This window comes from Stenella coeruleoalba, assembly GCF_951394435.1.
Source record: "Stenella coeruleoalba genome assembly, chromosome: 5".
Classification (NCBI taxonomy): Eukaryota; Metazoa; Chordata; class Mammalia; order Artiodactyla; family Delphinidae; genus Stenella; species Stenella coeruleoalba.
This window is the reverse complement of record NC_137150.1, coordinates 71560733-71577659: the sequence shown is the minus strand read 5'-3', so window position 1 is coordinate 71577659 and position 16927 is coordinate 71560733. Positions and strand designations below refer to the sequence as shown.

At 51.3% G+C, this 16927-nt stretch overlaps 1 protein-coding gene across 3 annotated transcripts in view; it reads left to right on the top strand.

The window, feature by feature from the left end:
* Nucleotides 1–16927, top strand: part of XXYLT1 (xyloside xylosyltransferase 1) — a 191467-nt gene that overhangs the window by 22649 nt on the left and 151891 nt on the right. For all 3 annotated transcript variants that reach the window (XR_013828566.1, XR_013828567.1, XM_079923097.1), the window contains exon 2: nt 10028–10175. Coding sequence is in view for 1 of the 3 variants with exons in the window: in XM_079923097.1 (XP_079779223.1) it covers nt 10028–10175 (148 nt within the window). In the remaining 2 variants the exon portion in view is untranslated. The remainder of the gene's footprint in view (nt 1–10027; nt 10176–16927) is intronic.

Here is a 16927-nt window from a genome sequence, read left to right as displayed (position 1 = left end):
CGGCCCTGGGAGTGGGAGGCGGGACAGCGGGTGGTGGGGACGGCCGTGGGGCTGTGGGAGTTGGATGGACTGCGCTGTAGAAATTATAGGTTTATGCTCATGGAACCCCACAGCTGTGTCACGAATCTCAGCAAGGGCTTGTGGCCCGTCCGACGGCACTGTTTGTCAGCTGGTCATGGACACGTGCAGACCCCGGAAAGATAGCACGCACCTTTTCTTTTTTTTTTTGCCCCCACTTTTCCTTTGGAGTCGCCTTATCGTTCATTTGGAGTTAGCCCTGGAGGGGCGTCTGGGCCCATTCCTCTGTCTCTTCTACTCCTCTCGGCGTGTTTGTGTTTTCTTGGATCCTTGCTCACCCTCCGTCCCAGTGATTTGCTGTAGTTCCTGGTGGTCATCCTGGAAATCCACTGGGAAGGCCCAGGTGTTTCAAGGTCTAAGAGTGGAGCACCTGCAAGACAGACCAACCTTTTTCTTGCTTGTTTTTGTATATATAACGTTTACACCTTGCTGTGCAAACAAGGTCTTCATCTCTATCTGCTTGCCCAAGACTGTCCCACCACTGGAGGTGAGGTGGACGAGCTCTGGGTAAGGGGGAAGCAAAGTTGGTGTAGCCAACTGGACACACAGAGGGCACCGGGTCCAGTTCCTGAGCCTGGGGCCTCCTCTCCTCCAGACGTGATGGCCTGCTCTTCCTTGATTCCTTGTTAGGGCTCCTGAGTCAACAGACAGTTGAGGTCTCACAGGGGGATGGGGTTAATCGTTGCCATTTATCCTCCATTACAGGCCAGAAAATGAAACATGAGCGGGGATAGAGGGCGGGGCTGGAGAGAATGACTTGGCACGTGTGTGAGATTATATAAGTCCCCCCCACCCTTGCCCCTGGGCAGACACCCACAGGTCCTTCAGCTGCTCCTCACGCTTTTGCTACCTTGGTCTTCTCCTTTGGACAGACTCTGGAGGTTGCCCAGGGCCATGCTGCACGTGTATCCAGAGCTGAACCCATCCAGTTCCCTGAGGCAGGCCGACTGGCACTGAGTCGAGTGGGGCCCTCTGTCACCCCCCTTCTCAAATCATCTAGGGGCCGCCTGCAGTAGAATCACTTGGGGTGGCTTTTTTTTTTTTTTTTTTTTTTGCCGTAAGCGGGCCTCTCACTGTTGTGGCCTCTCCCGTTGCGGAGCACAGGCTCTGGACGCGGAGGCTCAGCGGCCATGCGGCATGTGGGATCTTCCCGGACTGGGACACGAACCCGTGTCCCCTGCATGAGCAGACGGACTCTCAACCACTGCGCCACCAGGGAAGCCCTGGGGTGGCTTTTAAATAAAGAGTCTTGAGCCTCAATGTCTGGGGTCAGGACCCAGGAGTCTGCCTTTTTACCAGACTCCCCAGGGAGGGCCTGCACGCACTGAAGATGCGGGACCTCGGGTCCAGACCACCCTCCTGGCAGTACGGCTGGAGCTCACAGGCTTGCTGGACACACCCGCCCTGGTGAGGTTGTTCTGTTGTCAGTCACCCACCGTCCAGGGGGCCTTCTCTACGGGTGCCAGGGCTTCCCGTCTTATGTTCTGCTTCTTCCTCGTCTTATCCTACCTCGGTCATACCGAGGTTTTGGAGAACTGGAATGCGGCCCATCTCTGCTGCAATGTTGGGAATCTTGTAGGGGTCCCAGAACATTAACTGTACACCTGGTTATCCAGACACTGCTGATGGCGCAGTAAGTGTGAGGTGGACGTGGCGGCGGGGAAGGAACTGGACAAGGACGCCCTGTAGTGAGGGTAGCGGGAGGGGCGGTAGCTTTTGCGCTGTTAGTAAACTGGGTCATGAGAATGGTGTTAGAAATTACTTTGGAAATTAGGTGGGCTGGCTTCTTTTTTCCTCTTCAGCTGCTTGCGGTTCTGCCTGACACAATCGAATTATATCTAGGACATCTTGCAGAAGATGAGCAACAGGACAGGTGGCATGGTGGGGGGGCAACCTGGGGATTTACAATTTTCTTTTCTCATGAAAACTGCTCATCAATGATAATTTTTGGTTTTTTCATTTAAAACTAACAAATTTACGGTGTTTTTCACTTATCCTGGGAGATCTTTGTTTTCAAAGGGAGCTAAAGTTATTGGAGGGGGACAACATGCAGCCACTGATAACTGATAGTGTGTTTAGGACTTTGTAGTGATTTGAAAAAAAGAAATCAGTGTATCTCTCCGTTGCTCTACCCATCTTTCAGTCATCTCTCTATAGCTCCTTTGTCCAGGACGTTCATTCATTTAAGGAGACACCTTTGATATCATTTCTGACATAAAATTAAAAGCTAGGGCATAGTTATTCTGAAGCAGCTTGCAGGTTGGGTACAAAATGTAATGGGCAACAGCTCTCCTTCTGACAAAGTGAGATATTGCAGCCCAGGCCTGCCTGACATTCTAACCAGCAGGCTAAAGGTGCAAAGAAGACCCATATTCCTGATGGTTTAGAATAAGTCCCATGGGGAAGAAACTCCTCTCCTTTGGGAGAAGAGCCAGGATGGAAGTGGGGAAGCACGTGACAGGCCCGGGAGAGATCCTGGGGTTAAGAAGGAGCCTCCAAGTTCTCCAGACCTGCAGGGCCACCGCTTTGCGTCCTGGGGCAGGTTGTCATTGTCACCCCTCCTCTCTGGATGCCTTTATCTCTGCTCATCCATTTGCTCATTCCTTCCTACAACAAGCAGTTGCTCAGCTTCTACAGGGCATGAAGCGGTTTGCTAAGAGCTGGGTGCATAGCGATGAGCAGGAAAGGCAAGGTCCTCCCTTCATGGTGCCTCATAGGCTGGTTGGGGCCTGAGGAGAGACAGCAAAAAATGACTAAATACTTAAAAATTAACGTGTCAGGTGGTAATACATGCTCTGGAGAAAAGAAATCTGATAATTGAATAGCCAGGACTGGTTGTGTGTTGGGGGGCTGGGGGTTGGGGAGAGTAGCTCCTTGTTTGGTCGGGGAAGCTCTCAGGGGGTGACATTTGAACCAGCACCAGAAGAGCTAGAAGGACCTAGGCATGCGATGATTCTGGGGGAGAGTGTTCTGACAGAGGGAACAGCTGGTGCAAAGCCCTGAGGTGTAATAAATGTCTTTGGCATGTTTGTAGGATGGAAAGACTGCCAGTCTGTTAGCAGGTTTTTCTTTCCATTGTAAAAATATGCCTTCACATTCATAGTGCACATCAATGAGAAAACAAATTTTTTTTTCCCAGGAAATCATTTCCCCTCCAACTGTTGTTGAAATTGATTACTCAGATTACACAAACGAGGAATGTGCTTGTGGGAGCTGACCGGCCTGTGGTGGGGTCCACTCGGTAACCCCCCCCGACACCCCACGCCGGCCGAAGGCTGCAGAGCCAGGCAGCTCCGATTATTGCCGTATCGTATCTTGGGTTGTTGATTACAGAGTGTATTCTTTTATCAAATCTAGGTATTCTTGCATGGGAAAGGCATTCTAGCTATAGTGGGAGGAAGGGAGTGATAGTGTCAACTCTCCTTTATTGAGCTCCTCCTACATTCCTCACCAAAGCCTGTGAGACCACCGCCATGATTCTCTCCCATTTTGTAGACGAGGTAGTTTCGGTATTTTGACCAGGGTTGCCAGGTGATGAAGTGGTGGAGTTCCCATCTGAACCCAGAACTGCCTGCTCCAGCCGCGACTGGACTGCCCAGCACAGGTGTGATTCCACCCAAAACTGGTGCCCACAGAGCAGGGTGATAGCCCTGTGGGCGGCGACTTTGCCAACCCCCTGGAGGACGTTGCCGTCGGCACTTTCCTGCCGAGTCCAGATGTTGGCATGCAGCCCTCCTGCCGAGTGCCCCGGCAGCCCCTCGGGAGAAGCGGACGCCTATTTGCTGTTCCTGCGGTGCGTGGACCCCGGCGATTTGAACAGGCTTCCCAGAGCGCTGCGCTGGCACTCTGTCCTTCAACAGCTCCTCCAGGGACATCCGAGCATGGGGAGGTGCTGTGGCCGCCCCGTGGCCCTGTGCCTGCCGCTGGAGGAGCTGCTGCTCTTCAGGCAGACATTGGCGTTTCCTGGAAGCCTGGCGTCTCCCTTTGTGCAGGGCCGGCCCCACTGCCTCCCTCCTTGGCTCCAAGAGCTCAGTGTGTCCTGATTCCCAGTGGGCACACCAAGTGCTACATGAGTTTTCTCTACCACGTTCAGCTGCGGCTTGGCATGGCTTATGTCCCCAGTGGCTGTGCAGCAGAGCAGTGGTCTGGCTCTTTAGGCCTGTCTGTGCCAACGAGACCAGGGCCTAGACCTCTGCCCCTGCCGGGCACCAGGCTCTGCCGTTCTGGGGGCTCTGGCCTCCCGTGTAGGAAGTGTTGAGAAGGTGCTGTGCGTGGTGGTTGTGAGGCAAGCTTCACCTCTCCGCCCTTCCGCAGACTGTCCTTTGCAAGAGAGATGAGTCTTTCCAGTCTCTTATTTTACACGGCACTCTCTGAACTACATGCTTTATTTCGAACAACAGAGTACAGCTTGAGACCACCTTAGCCTGAAGCAGCCTCAGTCATTTTTTTTTTTCTTTTTTGCGGTACGCGGGCCTCTCACTGTTGTGGCCTCTCCCATTGCGGAGCACAGGCTCCGGATGTGCAGGCTCAGCGGCCATGGCTCACGGACCCAGCCGCTCCACGGCATGTGGGATCTTCCCGGACCGGGGCACGAACCCATGTCCCCTGCATCGGCAGGCGGACTCTCAACCACTGCGCCACCAGGGAAACCCCTCAGTCATTATTGAATGGGGGCGCTTCTAGGATGTACTTGACAGCATTCATTAAAGGTAGAAGGAGGCAAAGCAACTTCACACAGATTTAGCCACTGTTTCTGGGATTTTGATCTCATAATTATAAATGTGGAATATTGATATGAGCAAGTGTTTTAAAGAGCTCACAAAAACATTTATAAGGGGCTGGATCCAAAACATCTTGAATGGATGCCGAGGATGACGTGTGCTGAAAAACTACTCTGGATGACTCAGCTTGACTCTGGGATTGCCGAAGGCATTCATGTTGAGGAGGCACGTGAAGCGTTTGAAAAAAGTCAGTTTGTAAGCAGGGTGGGGGGTGGAAATAATAACGGATAGGATTTTTAATTTAAAATATGTATAAATTTATTAATAAAAGGTACAAGTAATGATTTGGCTTTTAAATCTACATCCCTAAAAAAATATGCTCGGTGTAAACTGTTGTCTTGGTTCTTCTCTTTGGTCAGTTGCCTTCAATATGGGCGTCACCTTGTGGTCCTGGGTTTCTAGGTTATGTGGTACTTCTTCCTGCAGCCTCTGAAGTGAGGGATTTGAAAAGGAGGAGGAGCAGAGGGAGGGGTGCCATGTTCTCTCCCCCCTCCCTCTTTTTTCCTCTCTTTCCATCACTCTTGCTTCGCTTCCGCCTGCCAGACACCAGCCCCTGGCTGGGCTGGGGGCTTCAGAGAGTGCCAGACTCCATCCCTGCCCTTAGGAGACCACAGTTTGCAAACCTGTTTTAGACACTGGCAGGCCTGGGTGTTTTGATTCACACTTGCAGTGTCTGTGGTTTGCTTCTTGCTGCAGAAAGTATATTCCATGGAACATACTAATTTATCTTTAAGTAGATCTATTTTCTGAAATATTCATTGGAGCGGGCTCTGCCGTACAGTGTTTGGAACAACATACCTAGTACAGTTTGTCCTCATAAATCTATTAATGCTGATGGGATGTAATTGTCTCCTGTGAAGCTCTGGGGTGAGATGGGGGCCCAGGTAGGGGAGGAAGCTGGCCGCTTCTCTCTCTCCCTCGTAACTTAGCTGTGGCAGGCCCTGCTCAGTGTGTGTGTGGGTGTGTGTATGTGTGCGCGCGCGTGTGCGTGCATGTGTGTGTGTGTTTGTACATATCCATATGTACATATTTTCCTTTTTAATGAATACAGAGGCTTCCATTTCTGAAGGCCCTCTTGTCAGCTTCCAGCTTCTTGTCAAATTCCAGCTTCTAGCAGTGGTTGGAGGTGTAATGAGGCTCAGAGGGAAAAGCTGGCTCATGAGTGAAGACTGATCTGTGAACTGAGGGAATTCAGGGGACCGAGGAGGGGGTGAGGGTGGGCACAGGATGCTAACTAACACTTAGGAATAAGTGCAGCGTGGAAACCCCTGGGCTAGGTTTTTTTTAAAAAAATTTTTTTATGGTTATCTCTATTTATCTATCTATCTATCTATCTATTTATTTATTTATTTATTTTTGCGGTACGCAGGCCTCTAACTATTGTGGCCTCTCCCGTTGCGGAGCACAGGATCCAGACGCGCAGGCTCAGTGGCCATGGCTCCCGGGCCCAGCTGCTCCGCGGCATGTGGGATCCTCCCAGACCGGGGCACAAACCCATGTTCCCTGCATCGGCAGGCAGACTCTCAACCACTGCGCCACCAGGGAAGCCCCTATTTTTTTTTTTTTAACGTCTTTATTGGAGTATAATTTCTTTACAGTGGTGTGTTAGTTTCTGCTTTATAACGAAGTGAATCAACTATACATATACATATACCCTCATATCCCCTCCCTCTTGTGTCTCCCTCCCACCCTCCCTATCCCACCCCTCTAGGTGGTCACAGAGCATGGAGCTGATCTCCCTGTGCTATGCGGCTGCTTCCCACTAGCTATCTATTTTACATTTGGTAGTGTATGTGTCCATGCCACTCTCTCACTTTGTCCCAGCTTACCCTTCCCCCTCCCCATGTCCTCAAGTCCATTGTCTACGTCTGTGTCTTTATTCCTGTCCTGCCCCTAGGTTCTTCAGAAACATTTTCTTTTAATTAGATTCCGTATATATGTGTTACCATATGGTATTTCTTTTTCTCTTTCTGACTTACTTCACTCTGTATGACAGACTCTAGGTCCATCCACCTCACTACAAATAACTCAAATCCGTTTCCTTTTATGGCTGAGTAATATTCCATTGTATATATGTGCCACATCTTCTTTATCCATTCATCTGTCGATGGACTCTTTTAGGTTGCTTCCATGTCCTGGCTATTGTAAATAGAGCTGCAATGAACATTTTGGTACATGACTCTTTTTGAATTATGGTTTTCTCAGGGTATATGCCCAGTAGTGGCATTGCTGGGTTGTATGGTGGTTCTATTTTTAGTTTTTTAAGGAACCTCCATACTGTTCTCCATAGTGGCTGTATCAATTTACATTCCCACCAACAGTGCAAGAGGGTTCCCTTTGCTCCACACCCTCTCCAGCATTTATTGTTTGTAGAGTTTTTGATGATGGCCATTCTGACTAGTGTGAGGTGATACCTCACTGTAGTTTTGATGTGCATTTCTGTAATGATTAGTGATGTTGAGCATCCTTTCATGTGTTTGTTGGCAATCTGTATATCTTCTTTGGAGAAATGTCTATTTAGGTCTTCTGCCCATTTTTGGATTGGGTTGTTTGTTTTTTTGATACTGAGCTGCATGAGCTGCTTGTAAATTTTGGAGATTAATCCTCTGTCAGTTGCTTCGTTTGCAGATATTTTCTCCCATTCTGAGGGTTGTCTTTTCGTCTTGTTTATGGTTTCCTTTGCTGTGCAAAAGCTTTTTAAGTTTCATTAGGTCCCATTTTTTAATTTTTGTTTTTATTTCCATTTCTCTAGGAGGTGGGTCAAAAAGGATCTTGCTATGGTTTATGTCATAGAGTGTTCTGCCTATGTTTTCCTCTAAGAGTTTTATAGTTTTATAGTGTCTGGCCTTACATTTAGGTCTTTAATCCATTTTGAGTTTATTTTTGTGTATGGTGTTAGGGAGTGTTCATTCTTCCTTTTACATGTAGCTGTCCAGTTTTCCCAGCACCACTTATTGAAGAGGCTATGGGCTAGGTGTTTTATCTGCTTGTCCCAAGTGGTCCTAACAGCCACCTGGGATGGAGGTGTCATCATTACTGTGTTATCCATGAAGAAATTGAGTCTCTGAGAGGTCTAGTAACTTGTGCAAAATGCAGCTCATTTAATTCAGCGAGCCTGTCCTGATGGCTTGGGGTTGGGCCCAGGGCAAAGAGCAGTCATAGCCCCTGGCCTCCAGGAGTGCCCCATCCTACCGATGCAGAAACAGGACCTGCAGAGGAGACGGACAAGGAAATGGCGCCTTCCTCCCTATGACACAGGGCGTGCAGGGCAGCGTGATGAATTGTGGGAGGCCATGGGGAGGCCGGAGTAGGTGCCTACCAAGGCTGGAAGACTGGATGGGAGTTCACCCGGCAGCTGGTGGCTGGGAGAATGAGTTCCAGACAATGCAAAGGGCAGGTGCAACACTTAAGGACAAAGGACACCAAGGTGTGGTGGGCAGGGTAAGGACTGCCTGGTTCAGTTCTGCTCAGTCCCCAGGGGAGGGAGAGTTGAGGGGTAGCCAGAGCCACTAGTGCAGGGCCTTGCTGGGGCATTTGGACTGTAACCCAGGGCACTGAGGAGCCATATGAAGTTTTGAAGCCAAGGAGAGAGAGAAATGAATTTGTACGTTTGGAAAATTACTCAAGGGGCACAACAGAGTCTGGCTTGGAGGGGGGCAAGGCAGGAGGTGGGAAAGCTTGTGGGGTTTGTGATTCCCATGCAGCCAGGATGTCAGGTGTGTGAGGTGTGTGGGGTGTACGAGGCCAAAGCCATAGTTTGGTACCTGTGTTGAGAAACAGCAGAACAGGTCTGGAGTCCCCATCCCAGGCTGAGAGATTACAAAAAAGGAAAAAGTCAAATAGAAGAAAAAAAGCAGTCAGTAAAAGGATAAAGGAAAATAGTGCATTAGAAGGGAAATGTCAAGAAGTTGTAAAAAGACTTTTATGAAGAGATACAAAATTTAAAGAGTTCCAGCTAGGGAATGATAAGGACTAACAGAATATGAAAGATTTCTTTCTTTTTTTTTTTTTTGCTGTACGCGGGCTTCTCACTGTTGTGGCCTCTCCCGTTGCGGAGCACAGGCTCCGGACGCGCAGGCTCAGTGGCCATGGCTCACGGGCCCAGCCGCTCCGCGGCATGTGGGATCTTCCCGGACCGGGGCACGAACCCGTGTCCCCTGCATCGGTAGGCAGACTCTCAACCACTGTGCCACCAGGGAAGCCCTAAAATATTTCTTTTTTAAGTTTTTAAAACACTTTTCTAAAACACTTTTCTAAGTGTTTTAGAAATTTAAGTGGATCTGAGGATAAAAAGCAAACACTTAAGTGAGTTAAGACAAAAACAGATTTCTGGCCAAAAGCAGAACCTAAACTAGGAAGAAGCAGACGGGGCAGCTGGCCGCTGCAGGGCCTTCAGAGGTGCTTATTCCAACCGTCTGACCACTGACGCCTCTGGGACTGTGGGCTGGGTGGGTGACACCGTGGGCTGGCCCGGGCAGAGTCGAGGGAAAGGGCAGAGGTAAGCGACAAAATGGAGCCTAACTGCTTTGGGGACTTCTCGGGCACCACCCACACCTGTCTTTTCTCCTGCGGGCAGTGCCACTGAGAGTGTAGGCTAGCCAGATGGGGCCTCGCACGGCCCCTCCTTTCACTGTCGGCGCCCTGTTCAGGCAGGTTCTTGGCCCTGGAGTCTGGGTGGTGGCGGCCGAGCAGCTCATGGCCGTTTCGCAGGCTCCTCCTGTCCTGTTAGCCACCAGGGAAGAGGGAGGTGGAAGGTCATCAGCAGATGTCTGTGAGCGTTGAAGACTGGGTGCGTTTATTGAGCGCCTCTCGCGTGCAGTGGAGCGTGCTTTAACCTGGTTTCCAGTCTGGGCACAGAGCTTCCTCCAGGGTGGCCCAGTTTGAAGTTCAGAAGCTGCTCCCATTCCCCATTCAGGCTCGCAGTCCTCTTCCACTACACCCCACGTGCCTGCCTGCACACCCTCACACTCGGCATCCCCGTCCCCATAGCCAGCCTCTGCGGACTCCCCACTGCTCCCTGTTTTGTTAGCTCTTAGGGATTCCAAGTCCTATGCTCGTGGGCCCCCTGCTCGTGGGCCCTGGAGAGGTCTGCCCCCTCCTCAACCGGCGCGCGTGCCGGGTGCCCGGGTAGGGTACTCACTTCCGCCATTTCCCGTGCCCTTCTGCAGGTTGTCTTCCATGACGTCGGTGTGCTGACGGACAGGCTCTTCCCCGTCGTGGAGGCCATGCAGAAGCACTTCAGTGCTGGCTCCGGGACCTACTACAGCGACTCCATCTTCTTCCTTTCAGTGGCCATGCATCAGATCATGCCCAAAGGTAACCTGAGCTGCGGGGCAGTAGCCCCTGGGGTGTGACTTTGCATCTGTTTTCCTGGCCTCAATACTGCTGGTGTCCCATATCAGAGAGAAGAGCTCCACTCCAACACGAGGGAGAGGGCGAGGGGGCCAGCCAAGCCCTCTATGTGCAGAGTTTCCTGCACAGAGACTCTAGGGCAGGGCCCTGGGCTGCACAGCTCCTGGAGTCCATTCACAAGTTCACGGTGTGAGTTGTGCAGTGTGGAGTCCCTGGATCGGGGCATCTGGGCTCCAGCTCGGATTCTGCTCCTTATACGCAGCCCCCCTCTGGGACTCAGTTTGCTTATCTGTAAAATGGCAGGTTGGACTAGATAACCCTCCATCCCAGTCTGTTGATCCTGCTTTTTCTGGTTTGAACCTGTACTCATCTGACTTTAAAATATCAAATCTATAGGTGTTAGAGGTGCAAATTATGACTTAGTAATAAGACTTTTTCTGAAACGCTGATGCATGGTTAAAGTATTTTCTGGGCTTTAGTCCCTCCAGGGCAGAAGAGATGTGATTGTCTGATCTGTGGTAGGTTGGCCTTGTGTGGAAGTGCTGGCAGGTTATCCTAGGATTAGAAGACTTGAAGGGGGTGAGGGTCTTATTCATGGGGTGTTCCAGACTTCTGGGTTCATTTCCTCCGAATTGCCCATGATTGATTCTGGAGCGCTGGGTATTGCCCCCAGCCCCCATTTCTGGCTGCGGTGAACCATGAGCTGAGCATTTTAGGGGTGACGAGGGGAGTTCTGGGGTCTGGGGGTAGCAGCTATCCAAACTGTGACTAGTTGAGTTTTCTGAGGTTCCCAGACCAGGCGGGACCTGACAACTGAGGGGCCAGCCCGGCCGCTTGGTGGAGGCCCGCTGCTCAAGCCCAGCAGCCCAGGGTGGGAGAGGAGTCAGGAGCACCACCATTTGAATTCCTGGTGAAGCAGGAACCCAGGAGTCAGAGGATGAGGCTGGGCTCCTGTTGGCAGGTTGTCAGAGCACAGGAAGATCTAGCCCACCGTTTTGGCTGGGACTTTGTCTCTGTAGGGCAAGTTCCTGCATCACAGAGGCCTCTGATTGTTCTCTTAGCTGTAAGGCAAGAGCTCAGGGAGCTTCAGTGAGCTCAGGTCTGAAGGAGATGGGGGACAAACTCACCTAAAGGACACGGGGAGGAGAGCTGGCGTTTGTGATTCTGTGAGGAGACCAGGTGCAGCTCGGTCAGCTCCCCAAGTCTCCCCGCCTCTGCCACAGCCCTGGAGGTTACACATGAGAGCTGACCGAGGAGTTGAGTGATGAGCAGTTATTTCTCTCCCCTCAGGTGGGCAGGTGTGATCTCTCTGGGCAGGCCCTGTGCAGGTGCCGTGGGCCTCTCAGACTAGAGGAAGGTGTGGCTCCTCCTCTCCTGGATTCCAGGGGAGAAGACAGACGTGGGTGCTGGTCCCAGCTCTCCCTCTAACCCCTGTGTGTCTTTGCTGAGGCCTCAGTTTCCCCACCTAGAAATGAGGAGTCTGAACTAGTGAAGAGTCCAGGGTTACGGGAATCTCCTATGGGACTCTGTAGTTCTGGGGAGAGAAGGAAGAGGGGTCTACCCTTTCCCTGCCTCTCTCTCCCATCCCCACATCACTCCTAGAAGTCCATCTTGATCGCTCTGTAGATCAGGCTTGGGAGCAGGGTTCTATTTGGGCAAAAGGTTTGGTGGTTAAACTTGCACTTTGAAACGTCTTGACTAGATGGGCCTTAGGGGCTGCCCAGTCCTGTTGTCCTGCATGCACAATTGGCCTTGAATGTAGCTCTGTGACAGAAGAACTGGCAAAGGACTGGGAGATCTGGGAGGAGGCGTGCCTGACCTTCCTTTCCCTCTTTCTCCCTCCTTTCCTCATCAGCTGGTAGGTCTCTGCCCATCATGTGCTAAACTCTAGGCCAGGTTTTGCTTTGGGGCACCCAGAGGGAGAGGGCTGTCAGGACAGAGAAGATACTGCTGCCTCACAGCCCTGGCATGGACCAGGCTGTGAACTGTAAGTGCAGATGACAAGAGTTAGGGACCCAGCTTGCTGCCCCTCTGCCTCGCTCACTCTGCCCTGCCCCAGAGCCTGGCCTTGCCCCTGGGGCCATGTCTGCGGAGAAGAGGCTTTGCCTGGAGCTTTGTTGTCCATGCAGTAGATCAGATCACAGGTGTCCCTCCAGGTGATCTGTGGGCTCTGAGGGCCCGATGTCAGGGGGTGGGGAAGGAGCTGTGCGAGATGTGCCGACCCAAACACGGACTCTTTTCTTGGGTTCTTTAGCAAATGATTCACTGCCAGAGGTTCATTTTTACATCCACTCAAAGTCCACTTCCTTAGAAGCACGTTATTAGGAGTTAACTAAAGTTTGATAATCATCAAATAAAACGCACAGTCCTGGAGTTCCCCTCGGAGTCTGGGTGTTTCCACCGAGCAGTCTGGCTGCTGCACAGCACTTGGCAGTGTTGCAGAGCTCCTACCAGGCAGATCTTTTGGAATTCTTGCAATTTTCGGAAGGATGCTTTGTTTTCCAGCACCATTAGTGCTGTCTTGAGTGTGTCATGGCTCTTTATTGCTGCCTTTTTTGTATTCATTGTTTTCAATCATAGAAATGGCTGTTGTTTTGTGCTTTTTTTTCTAAATTAATTTATTTGTTTTTATTTTTGGCTGTGTTGGGTCTTCGTTGCTGCGTGCAGGCTTTCTCTAGTTGTGGCGAGCAGGGGCTACTCTTTGTTGCGGTGCGCGGGCTTCTCATTGCAGTGGCTGCTCTTGTTGTAGAGCATGGGCTCCAGGCGCACGGGCTTCAGCAGTTGTAGCATGCAGCCTCAGTAGTTGTGGCTCGCGGGCTCTAGAGCACAGGCTCAATAGTTGTGGCTTGTGGGCGCTAGAGCGCAGGCTCAGTAGTTGTGGCACATGGGCTTAATTGCCTCACGGCATGTGGGATCTTCCCGGATCAGGGCTCAAACCCGTGTCCCCTGAATTGGCAGGCGGATTCTTAACCACTGGGCCACCAGGGCAGCCCCTGTTTTGTGCTTTGTTGATTGTTTTGTTCTTGTGTAATTGCTGCATTCTTGCTATTTTGGTTTATTTTGTTTCTTTTACAGTGTTCTTTTTCCTCTGGGAAAGTGAGAATGGGATGTGGGTGGATCATAAACCCTTGGTCTTGCCCGGGAGAGCTGGGTCAGAAAAGCTTGTGTTCCCCTGAGTCATGTCTCAGGAGGTCCTGTCAGGTGTTTGCCCCCAAACTCCAGGTTGTTTCCATCCGTGCATTGAAGCCTCTTTTCCCCTCCCCTTTCTGAAGCATAAGTGTTACCCTTCTGTACTCAAACTGCCGTTACAGTACGTTTACTTATTTTTCTATTTTTAAAGTAACAGTCATTCATAAAAAAAAAATCTGAAAACTACATTAAAATAGAAAAAAGTTATCCCTTTATTACTACATAAATATCATTACTGTTAATTCTGATTATCTTCTAATATCTTCCCAGCACGTAGCTTTTTGAAAATTTAAGCAAAGTAGGAGTTATACTACATATTTAAAGCATTTTGAGTGAGTCTTTTCTATATATCAGCCTATGAAATCGAACCTTCATTTCAGCTTAAGCTCAAAAATGAAAGAAGTAGTACGAGTAGATCTGTATTATGACTTTTTCAGTTGATGTCACTCATCACCGTTTTCTGTGTAATCACAGTGTTTGAAAATTTTTGGACCGATTCCATTGAATAGATGAACCTTAGTTCATCTTATCATTTCTGTGTTCTCAGCTACCTAGATGCTTTCTGTTTTTTCCTACAATCATCAATTACACTGTGATGAATTCCCTCATGCATAAAGATTCTTTTCTTTACTTAGGGTTATTTCCTTAGGCTAGCTCCCCTCAGGTGGAATTCGTGGGCCAAAGGTGAGCCTTACAGAGCCAGCCTGTGTCAACTGCCCCAGCCCCACTGTCTCAGCCTGCACGTGCCAGGTTCTGTACAGTTTGCTAAGCCCGTTGTTGTCTGGCCTCTCAGGGGGACCTGAGGCAGCTGTATTCGAGCTTCAGTTGCTGTCCCCACGTGACAGGAGAGGAAGCTAGGAGCTGAGGGCAGGCCACTTCGCCGAGTTCTAGGGTGAGCTGGGCCTCCCCGCAGGTTCCTGAGGCCTTGGCCAACCGCGCTCGTTCTGACAGCGAGACCTGCATGCCAGCCTCTCATACCCGCGCAGCCCCTTGAGGCTTCCAAAGCGTGGCCTCCTCTCCTCTTCTGGGCCCCTTGCTGCAGCCCTGCGGAGGGGGCCTGGCTGGGCTGGGTGGGCGATGGTTAACCCCTTGTGTTTTGCCCCGACTGTCCCCTTCGGCTCAGACCACATCCTCAGAGACAAATGAAGGGGCCTTGCTGGTGGAACGCACTGGCTCTGATTTTAGTCAGACCTTGTTTTTCTTCCATTGCTTGTCGGAGGAGCCACGTGTGGCTGGCTGGCCCTGCCGCTCACACTTGCCTGCCCACGTACCCTACATACACAGACACACAGCCTCTCGCTCTCCTCACTCACACCCACAGGGCTTTTATCTCCTGTCAGTGGTGTTGGGTTTGTCGCCACTGGAAGCGTTACGCAATGGAAAAGAAAATATTTTTTTCCCAACTGGAGCTGGAGGGTGCAAAGAGCAGCTTCCCTCTCCTTGTCACACGGCTCCAAGGAGCTATTGGCCCCGGCTTAGAGACACGGACCGTAAAAACAGCCCTTACCCAGATTGAGCCATGATGCCTGGTCCATGGTTGAGGTGGGGATCCCCTGGGCAGGGAAGGCAGGTGCCCAGACAGTCAGCAGTGGGTAGGGTTGGCCACAGGCCCCGGGAGACTTTCTTGGAAGGCTCTCCTGTCCTGTGGTCAACCCTTCGCCAGTAGACATCCTTTGCCAAGGGTCTGATGTTTGCACGACATGGTGCTGGGCACTCCGGGTGTCCCAGAGATGTTTGCTGGGTTGCCGCTTGGTGGGCTCCTGGTGGTGGGATGGGTGGCATGGTCCAACAACTAGGCAGGACGTCATGAAGACCACCAGGGAGATCCACACCGTGCTGAGCATTCGGGAGAGGATGAGTCCCAGGCATTTGGCAGGAAGTAGGAGGACTTCATAGGGGAAGGTGGTGCTTGAGGTAGCCTTTGAAGGGTGGGTAAGATGTCATGGCGGAAACAGGTAGTGAGCAGTGCGGGCAGGGGGGAAGCGTGTGGCGAGTGTTGGGAGACAGCACACCACCTCTTTTGACAAACACATTAGGGCACGTGCTGGGAAGCAGTGATGGAAGAGATGGGCGAAGGGGGTTTGCATGTGTATGGGGGCTTGGATGCCAGACGGGGGGCTTGCTCTGAACACAGGGGACAGAGCCTTTGTGAACATTCCGGCAGGGAGGAACTTGACCAGATCCATGCTTTACGATGGGTCTGAGGCTGGGAGTGGATTACCGGGGGAGCTGTTGGTGTCCAGCTGCATATCTTTTCTGGGTGTCCATTGGCTGGACAGGCTGTGAGAGACCCACAGGTGGACTCCCTGGCCTCAAGCAGCAGCTAATCTGGAGTGTGTGTGTATGTGCATGTGCACGTGTGTACCAAGCATGTCACATCCAGAAGGGGAACTGCAGTGCCGGGTGAGACCTGACAGGCATCCCAGCTTTTGCACTGCCTCCCTCTTTCCATGAGAGGGGCTGCAGATGGTGTTACACTGGCTGCTGTGGGAACAGTTACGAACTAATTTCAGCTTTTAGCAACTCTGTGGGTCAGGAACAAAAGGAAGTGAAGAGTTTATGAGAGTAGGCAGAGCAGACAGTCTTCCACTCTGAGCTCATAAACCCCCGTAAAACCAAGGCAGATATTTCTGCCATGGAACCTCTTGCGCAGTCAGTCAAGTGCTAACTGAACTTGGTGTGAATTAGCCTCCAGTCTGATTGCTTTCCTCTGACACTGAATGGAGATAGATAACCCAAGGGAATGGGATGAATATGACAAATGAGGTTGAGGGAAAGGTGGAAGGAAGGAGGAAAAAAGGATTTTGGAGCCTGGTGCTCTCCTGGGGTCTTTTGGAGATAGGCTCAGGCATGTCTTGAGAAACCCCTGAGTCTAGGCAGAAGGAGGTTGGGAGGAAGGAGGCCAACTGCCTGATTAGACCTTGATGAGGTCTCAGTCCTGGAAAGGTCGAGGAGAGCCTCCTCTCCTCTTCTAGTACTTTCCTTCCTAGACCCCATGAGTCTGGCTCCTGGGCCCTGGAACCCAGGCCTGGGCCGTAGAGCTCGGCTTTAGCTGTGTATCTACTTGGCTTCTGTCGGCTAGCCTGGGCACCTGACCATTTTTACCCTGGTGTCTGTTGAGCTAGGGGTATAGAAACCGGCTCCATGGGAGATGGGCGTTTATAGACCTTGGGCCCCAGTGGAGCCTGGGCAGCTGCCCGCTCTGGTTTGTGCCCGTTATAGGGTCATGTTTCCAGGCGCCTTGTGTTTCTGTTGGTTTCCCGGCCTGCAGTTGAGGACTGAAGTTCTGTACAATCCTGTGTCTACACAGAGGAGGGGTGGGTTCGAGTGTCGCAGCCTCTCCTGACTTGGCCTGTGGTCAGGGCATTCCGAGAATTAATGAGATGATACCTCCGATAGCCCTCAGTACTGTGCCTGGCACGTGGTGAGTGCCCAGTAATTGTGGCAGTATGAGACGGGCCTCCAAACACAGCACTGAAGGGTGTGGGGCTGGCGTTATTCTCAGACTTAGGCCACCCACTTTTGCC